We start from the raw sequence: 9,407 nt of genomic DNA on the forward strand, positions 1-9,407 counted from the left end.
GGGCATTTCTCTCTCAATACAATACAGAGCTAACTGATTTTGCTGATCTGAAAAAAAAAACGAAAAAAAAAAAACGCTCATGACTCATCAAAATATAGCGGATCCTAGAGAAGTGCAATTTTGATTGAGAATATATCATCTCAAGATTGAGAAAAACACTTTTCACACCAACACCATCTTTCTGTCCGTGTGCCCTTCCTGCCAAACGGCAGCAAAACTGCCACTAGTTCACAGATTGAGGAATTTTTATGTCACTGTCTTTTCTCTTATTTAGTGGATACCTTGGAGTTTAAACTATGTACACTGTAATACTACCTATCAGCTTTAGCTTTCTTAACAACTACCACAAAGCAGAGCATATATCTTTTTTAATGTTAATAAAAATAGGGAAGGGAGGGGAGAAAAGACGACCTGACCTTTTTCTTAACACTTGCAATACATTAAAAAGCACTCATGATCAAACAAAGCTGGGGAGGAAAAAAAGATTGTTTGCGCGCACGTAAAGAATAAAATGAAATATGAACCCCATGTGAGTTATGCTGAAATCTTTTGACTCGATTCATTTGAGTTTGACAACCCTAGTGAGAACGATGTGGGCCCACGATTCTTGGCTCGGCCGTAAACTGGTGTCGAGAGGGGTTCTGCTGTGTTTTTGACCGGTGCGTTGGGGTGTCTGCTGTCTGAAGCTCAGTTGTTTTGGACCTGAGGTTGATTGGCTTTGAGACTGCGGAGGGCTCGGCGGGCGGCCGCTGACTTGGCTATACGGTAGCTGCGTCCCACGCCTTTGAACTTGCCTTTGCCCACCACTTCCACCGTCACCCGTACTTTTCCATCATAGGTTCTCTCTGCAGGGCTGTCGGAGGGAGAGAAAGAAAATAGATATGACTGACTATGACAATAATAATTGAGAACTACAGACAACTGCAAAAACCTGGCAAAATAATGAATAATAAATACATTTCAATTAGGTTTAATTAAGCTATAACAACAATTAAGAATACTATTTATGTGTGACCCTGCCTGTGAAAACCTGTTTTCTACATAAAATCATCCTTTATAAAGATGTACAACAATTTGTGAAAATGTAACCTTTATATCTTTAATACATGCAACATAGATAAAGTCGTAGAAAGTAACTCTGTGCATGCGTTTATGGTTAAAACAAATTACTTATATTTATGAAATTATTTTAATGTACTAATAATAATAATAATGTTTATATATTTAATAATTGAATAGTTTTAAAAAAAAAATACATATTTCTAATAAATATAAATAATATGAACCTACACATTTTTGATAATAATATACAAATAATTCCCACAAGGCTAAAATGCTAATTTAGTTTGGTATTGATACACCAAAGTCAAAATTTTGGTATCATTTCTGCTGAATTGTAAGAACATTACAGCTTCCAAACTCTTATAGGGACATTGCAGGAACTTGGAAATTGAGTCGAGATTCTGTATTTTTAAAATGACTTCATATTGCTCTCAACCACTCACTGATACAGTAATGTTTATTCAAATTATGGCTACTGTGTATGTATTTTGCAGGTGATTATGTTAAGAGGTTGCTTGCGTATAAGGGAAAGACATCCCCACCTGAACTTAGCCGTCTCCGGTTCCATCTCCAGGAGCTCACGCACAGGGGATCGAGGGACATTAGCGGAGAATTTTTCTAGAAAACAAGGCAAAAACAAAAGCGGAGCGTTTCAATCTGGCATTTCATCATGCATAAAAATGGCACAACGTTTGGAAATGACTGAACTTATGGTCTTCGCCACATGAGCCGGCAGACAATCAGACGGAATAGAAATGCAGAACTGATTTACTCTTCTGTACGTCTTTGGCCCTTACCTATGAGCGGCCTCATCATTGGATAATACACTTGCCAAACAGTCTCAAGTGACATCCCGCTATCCATGTAAATTGCACCAGCTAGCGATTCAAAGATGTCTCCCATTGCTTTGGGGACCTCAATGTCTTCCTCCTTCTCCTCATCTTCCTCCGATCGGCGAAGCTATGAGAGAGCAAAAACAATTCCACTTTTGTTCGTTTTTTTCATTCACATACTCAGAAATAAGTGTTTCCTCTCAGGCCAGAAAACTGTGCTTCTCCATGTCGAATTCACATCCCCAAACTAATCACACACAACAACAACAGCAGAAAATGGTTTGCAGAAAAAGAAATAACTGCGGTCGTAACTTAAAATGTGAACTGACAGCATTGCTGTACTCTAATGGTATTTCCTCTCAAAATGAACTGCGATCAATTACTTTTAGTATTTCGCTTAAAAGACTTAAATGTTCAAGATTGGGGACAACATTACCCAGCTATGTAATTAAGGAGAACATTACTTATTTTATTCAATTTGTCTTTCCTCTTTCAGTATCCAGTGTTGTCCCTTAGGCATAAAATGCTTTCCAGTCAAACAAGGCCAGATTCAGTGCCAAGATAACCATTTCAAAATAAATTAAATCCAACTGCATTTTTACAATCCAAAAAACGAAAACAAATACAAACACAGACCAGATTCCCGATGAGCGCTAGTGATAGGATGTCACGGTACTAAATCTTTATGAAATATTATCCATATATATGCTGACAATGGCATAAACGAAAAGATCATTTCCAAGGCCTAATATCTTTAACAGATAACGCTGAGATGATAGCTCACCTCCGAATCCATTCCTTGCATTTCGTTCTTCTCTAGCTGAAATTGCACAAAATCATCGATCACGTGGAACAGTTCGGGCGAGACAGCTTTGAAGTACTTGTGGTAATCGTACTTGACAGCCAGGGAAGCAAATATGGTGTTGTTGACAAGTGCAGAGCGCAGGTCGGTCAGCACGCCTGGGGAGTGCTGCCGGGGATCTTCATAAAGGTGCTTTGTTATGAGGTAGTCTAAAATTGCATCACCAAGGAACTCCAACCGCTGATAACAATCTGTTCCAAGTTCAGAGTTGAACAAAGAAGGTTAAATGGAGACCATTAATATCACATAACAGTAATAGAACAGGGTCAAAGCACAAGAAATATGAAGTGATTGTAAAAAACACAACTGAAAATATAGTATTCGTTTTTGCCAGGTGCAACAAACACACAGTGCAATGCATGTATGCCGGTTTATATACAAGATTCCTTGAGACGCATCTTTCAAATAAATAAATAAATAAAAATCTCATGAATTATTGGTTTGAATCAAACATACTGATCTAACTGCATCAGTCAGATTTTTTTATGTAATATATATATATATATATATATATATATATATATATATATATATATAAGGTGAATTGAAAAAGATACTTATGTAAATCACAATACTTCATCTCACACTTGGAGTTGCTTAGCATACCAGTACTAAATATTTTTGTTAAGTTCTATGCAATATATTTTATGTGAGTAACCCAAATCAAATGTGGGGATGAAAGTGTTAACTACAAAAAGTTATAAGATAAAGCATACTATTTTATTATATAATTGAATATAATAATCATTATTATATTAAATATAAGCCATCATGTAATACTTTTTTTTTCAATGACAACTAATTACATTAAAATACGTTGTAGTAGGCATAGCAGTAATAATAATAAAAAAAAGTAATAATAAAAATAATAGTGATTTCTAAATAGTTTATTTTATGATAATAAAAGAATAAGTCATCATTATTACCAAATGATTATATAATTTAACATAATAATAACAACAATAGTAATAAATTAAAACAAATTAATATAATATTGTACATTATATTAAATTGTTATAATTTATTATTTCTATTCTTATTATTAATTATAACAAATAATATATTACTATATTAAATTATACATGTATTATTCTTATATATTATATAACATAAAATACAATAATAATTCTTATATTTGTCGCAATGAGTGGTCATTTAAATTAGGTAGTATGAAAAAAATTCCCAAAGCAGTACTGTTTGTGTTTAGTAAAGTTGGGGAGCAGGTGTTTCCTTAAAATAACTAAAGGAAATAATGTTGGACTCAGAACACGATCCTAAAAGAAACCGTGCTGTGTAAATAACGTCCACACACCTGTGATGGTGTTGTAATGATACGAGGCGTGAGTGAAAGCCTGCAGAAGATATGCCTTGTTTTGAAATGTGTAGTTTATCTTCTTCTCGAAGTTTTCGAAGCCAGAGATGAGGTGGTTGAGTGTCCGCTCGGCATCCGGGTGGTCAAACATGCAGCGCGGGGGGATCTTCAGCCAGCCATACTGCAGCTCAGCTGACCCCCCTGAACTCTGCTTCTCCGCCGGGAGCACCTTCAGGCCGAGGGAGCACAGGAACAGCTGGGCCGCCCTCTCCCCACAGCTGGTGAGGTAGCACCCCAGCAGCGCCTCCACACAGTCAGCTATGCTCTTATCAGCAATGCACTGCTCGGTGTGGAGGTCATAGGAGATAGACTGCTTCCCAATATCCGTGCCACAGTTTTCCTCTGAGGGGTTCCAGAAGCCCACCACGAAGTCATCCTCCTCGCCAGCTTTGCTGGGGTCCAGGTAGCACATGGCGTCCCAGGAACTGTAATCGAACTCGTCAGCGCCACCGTCTGGAGAAAAGTGGGAGTTATGGGCTTTTTTGGGAGCTTTCCAATCGTAGCCAGGCTCGGCCGGCTGGAGGGAGATCTTCTTCCCGAAGGCGCCGGAGCCAATCAGCATGTTATCGATGAATTTGATGTGCTCATAGTAGTACTCCAGCTCATCTTCCACGCTGACCTCTTCTTTAGACGGCTCGACCTCCACATCCTCTGCCTCGTTGTCATCATCCTCATCATCACTGGCTTTTCCGTTGGCCAAATCTTTATTCTGAGAAACAAAAACAGATTTTCCAACGTCTTAGAGTTTAAAGAAAACAAACCAAACAACATCACGAAAGGAACGTAGAGTCCAAGAGCCCTGTAAAGCCAAGGGTCAGTATCTACAACAGATTTGCAAAGATTACAATTTAAAAGTGTTTTAGTTCAACCACAGTATTATGTTTGCTCAGGAGAGCTCGAACAGAGCCGAGGCTTCTAGTCCAAGTCCATGACTCATCCAATCTAATGTGATTCAAAAGCTGAAATGTACCCTAAAAATCTTTTTTTTATCATTAATATGCCATAACACTGACCATATGAGAAAACGTCTATTGCATATTCATTAAAATGTTAATACCCTTGACACCTTATACTGTAATAATACATGGAAGTGACACTTAAAATTATAGCACCCGAGGCAAATTTAGTACACACGTACCATACATATACACCCTGAACCACACAGAGCCACCCAAAACATACAGCCAGTCTCCGTCGAAACCATGGAGAGGGCTGGTAGGAACCAGAAGCAGAGTTCTTTCCATTTTTCTTACTTGGTTCTCTGCACATGTCCTAATACATCACATATGCTTAAGCACAGATGGAAAACTGCGGCTTCTACTTAATATTTCAGATATTTCTTTTTAAATAATTGTGGCACCCCTTCCTGACCTGACATGCTTCTGTGAACTGTGCCTTGGGTTAAGGTCTGCAGATATATTAAAGTCCACAATACATTTATGCACTGTCATAAGAATTGAACAATCTATAAACACAATATAACAATATATATAACAATGTTTTTTTCAGATGATAGAATAAAACGTGCTTTTGTTCCGATAATGTAAAACATTAACCTACATTTTTAAATGTTCTTCCCAAAATATAAAGCATACATACACTGAAATTAGTTTATAAGGTCTTCATATTTGCACATGGTTTGAATGATAGACAATTAATCTTTTTTCTGTTGTATGTTGTCATTTAATTATTAACACTTTTTACTTTACAAACAAATACAGTTTTTTCAAGAGTCATTTCCTAACTCAGAAATTTCAGTAGGTTGGCATTACTATATTTAATCTAAATTTAGTTAAGCTGCTACCTTTTACTTTATCTCCATTTCTTGTGCACAGAGGTTTGGAAGTAATTGCCCTGGAGATGACAAGCGAATTGAGGAAGATTTGTTGCCTTTAGTTTAAAATCAAACCAAAGGCCTGTCATGCTGAACTTTCTAATCTTTTCCATGCATAATAAATAAACAATTGCACAAATAAATTCCTTTCTGAAACCTGCTTCACTGAAAAAGGATGAACCTGCCCCCTAGTGGCAATGACAGGAAACAGCTGCAGCTCAACGCTGCCAAGATGTTCCTCAGCTTAAGGCACAGAGCCATGTAAACAAACTTGTAATTGTGCATGAAGATGCATGTTGATATTGGGTTAAGCTTGACTTAAGCTATCTGGTAAACAAACGGAGATGCTCTCTGACTCATACCTCATCTGAGTCCCACTTGTCTGTGCTGCTTTTGTCCTGATTCACCACGTATCCCGGGGGAAGCCAGTTTACCGGGGGATCAAATATGGATACCACCATTCGACTAGGAAGGCCCTTTTTCTTCCCCAGGCGATAAAGGTTACAGTTGCTGACCTGGAGACAATGGAGCAAAAGAAATGTTTTCTCATTTAACATGTGAAGTAAAAAGGCTTTATGTAAATGGTAACAGTAATTCAAATAAAATCATAATCTTTTCAATAAAACACCAGTAACTGCAAAGCTTTGTGTGATGAAAACCAAACATAGTTCAGTATGCAAGTCTTACAGATTCATCAGTTAGACTTCAAATGGTGAATATTCTATTAGCACAAAGCAAAGGGAAATTATTTTGCAAGAATCAACTTAAAAGTAACTATATAATTTATAAAAAATAAACATACATAGCACAAATAAGGCTGACATTACCAAAAAAAATGTAGCTGAGTTAATTTAAACTAGTGCTGGGCAAGGATTAATCGTGGTTTAATTGCATCCCAAATAAATGTTTTTTTGGGGGGTTTTTTTTGTACATAACACACCGGTATGTGTGAGAAGCAAGAGAATCGTTGCCCAGCACTAATTTGAACCTAAATTATGGATTCTATATATATATATACACACACAAAACGTATTTTCCGGACTATAAGTCGCCCTTTTTTCATAGTTTGGCTGGTCCTGCGACTTATAGTCAGGTGCGACTTATTTATCAAAAATTAATTTGACATGAACCGAGAGAAATGAACCGAGAGAAATGAACCAAGAGAAATGAACCAATAGAAAACATTACCGTCTCCAGCCGCAGATGGCGCTCTATGCTGCTCAGTGTTCCTGTAGTCTACACTGAAAACATAGAGCGCCCTCTCGCGGCTGTAGACGGTAATGTTTTCTCTTGGTTCTAAATAAATGCGACTTATAGTCCAGTGGGACTTATATGTTTTTTTCCTCATCATGACCTATTTTTGGACTGATGCGACTTATACTCAGGTGCGACTTATAGTCCAAAAAATACGAGATATATATATAAATAAATAAATATATATATATATATATATATATATAAGAATACATATGTAATACATATAATAATATAAAACATTAATACATCAGAATACTGCTTAGTATTATGCATATTTAAGTATACTTTATTGAAAAAAAAGAAAAATAAATAATTATTTAAAAATATTTAAAATAAATTGTATATGCTAAAAAAAACAGGAATAGAAACAGAAATGTCACAATTACAAAGAAACAGCAAGTAACACATCGAGTTAAAATTTTGAAGAAAAAATGAAATCATATTTTTTTGTTAAATGCACTCTAGTAATCTGCTTTTATTTACAAGTTCAAAAAATATTTTTTAGTGCACTAACAATATTTGATAAAAATGTAAGAATAGTGCATACTACTAAGTATAATATTTAAGAATATTTAAAAGAAAATTAAAATAAAGAAACTATCAAAGCAGTAAAAAAATTTTTGTATTATTATGTATAACTTGATTTGCAAATATATAAGATTAGTAAAAAAAAAATGCACTTGCAATGCATTTTTATGTGATGATTTTTGCTTTGCAGTTACTCTAATGATCTTTGTCATTATGGTGGAATTATACCTTCTTGCTTCTCATGTATGACAGCCTGCCCTCGTGGGCGTCAGGGTAAGTGCAGAACAGGTAGGTGGTGATGCCGTGTTTCAGGAAAGAGTCGCCCAGCATCTCCAACCTCTCCAGATTGAAGCCGTCACTAGCGTTGGAGAGGGTCAGGGCCTGCAAGATGAGGCCGGGGTTAGGGCCCAAGGTTTTGGGAGAATCCCAGGCTGGACCTGTGCAGGCTGACGTAGATGTGAAGTCAGAGACCTCTGATGACACTTCTGAAGGTGCTGTGGTGCTGGTTGCTGGCTCTGGATTGGGGCGACAGTCTGAGGTAGGTTTTTTCACATGTCCGTCACAGAGATCTGAGTTCCTGCCTGGGATACATTCATCGCTGGGCTGTGGCTGTGGCTCGCCGGCTGGAGAGGGCTGCACAGGAACTGAGGTAGTGTTTTGTGTTGATAGGTCATGCTCCAGAAGGCCCAGCTGAGAGCACTGGCAAATGTCATGTCTATGTGGATGGTCATCAGTGTCGCCCTGGGTGCCGTTAGGGAGGTTTTGGGAACAGACGCAGTCGCTGTTGTCTTTGTTCGGTGTCTGGAGATCAGTCACAGGGAGCGTGTGGGTTTCTAGCTTTTTATCTGGTGTCTTGCAGTTCTCACAGGGGAGAGCGCCCTCTGGAGGCTGGGAGGCCTCTGTACTGCAGCCCTCCAGGGCAGTGTGGTCTGAATCTGAGCTTGTGCCGTGCTTACAGTGATCGTCGTCTTCCATACATGCACTGGGGCAGGAAATGAAAGACTTGCTGTCGATGGATTTCTTCCATCCGAAATCCAAATTTGGATACCTGGGGTTTATATTCAATGAGTTTAGGACTCAAATAGGAGCACTTTCTTTAATGCAGAGATTGCTGAAGCCAGCTGCTTTCTAAGGTAGATGTTACCTTACAAATTAACTGGAACAGTTTATAAATGCAGTAACTCTCTGTGACACACATATGACTAGAGAATGAATAGAGTTTGATATTAGCATGTTGCTAAGATAACTATACACACTCTAATAGGAATAAAAGTAAATTGCACATGGCAATATTATCATTTTGAAATCAGTGGTTGATCACAATGGATTTCATTTCATTATATACCAGATATAAGGTTGACATGTCACTATTTTATAGTAAAAAATTTTTTTTATAAAAATTCTGCATTAAAATTTTTACATGTTACTTTGTGTACTAAATTAGAAATAAATCATTTGAAAATGAACATAAAAAATAATAATAAAAAATAAAATAAATAAACGAGCCTGTAAAAGAAACAAATTAAAAATACATTTAAACTGCATTCGGGTGTTAGCATTCTCAGTGCTGTCAAAATAAAAGTCCTGTATTTTCCACGGTGTCACAATAGAGGAATTCTTCTTCCAATTTATCGGCCAAACAGAAAAACTCAGACAATG

General features: G+C 37.0%; 1 protein-coding gene across 2 annotated transcripts in view; it reads right to left on the reverse strand.

Moving 5' to 3' along the window:
* Window positions 1-351: 351 nt before the first annotated feature.
* The window catches only part of dicer1 (dicer 1, ribonuclease type III), a 25,536-nt gene continuing 16,480 nt past the window's right edge, over window positions 352-9,407 (reverse strand). For both annotated transcript variants that reach the window (XM_059520125.1, XM_059520126.1), the window contains exons 23-29: window positions 7,977-8,796; window positions 6,326-6,478; window positions 4,070-4,838; window positions 2,680-2,948; window positions 1,860-2,022; window positions 1,605-1,680; window positions 352-853 (exon numbers count right to left, since the gene is read on the reverse strand). In XM_059520125.1, coding sequence (XP_059376108.1) covers window positions 688-853; window positions 1,605-1,680; window positions 1,860-2,022; window positions 2,680-2,948; window positions 4,070-4,838; window positions 6,326-6,478; window positions 7,977-8,796 — 2,416 coding nt within the window. In that variant the 3' untranslated portion in view covers window positions 352-687. The remainder of the gene's footprint in view (window positions 854-1,604; window positions 1,681-1,859; window positions 2,023-2,679; window positions 2,949-4,069; window positions 4,839-6,325; window positions 6,479-7,976; window positions 8,797-9,407) is intronic.

This window comes from Carassius carassius, chromosome 32 (assembly GCF_963082965.1).
Source record: "Carassius carassius chromosome 32, fCarCar2.1, whole genome shotgun sequence".
NCBI classification, from domain to species: domain Eukaryota; kingdom Metazoa; phylum Chordata; class Actinopteri; order Cypriniformes; family Cyprinidae; genus Carassius; species Carassius carassius.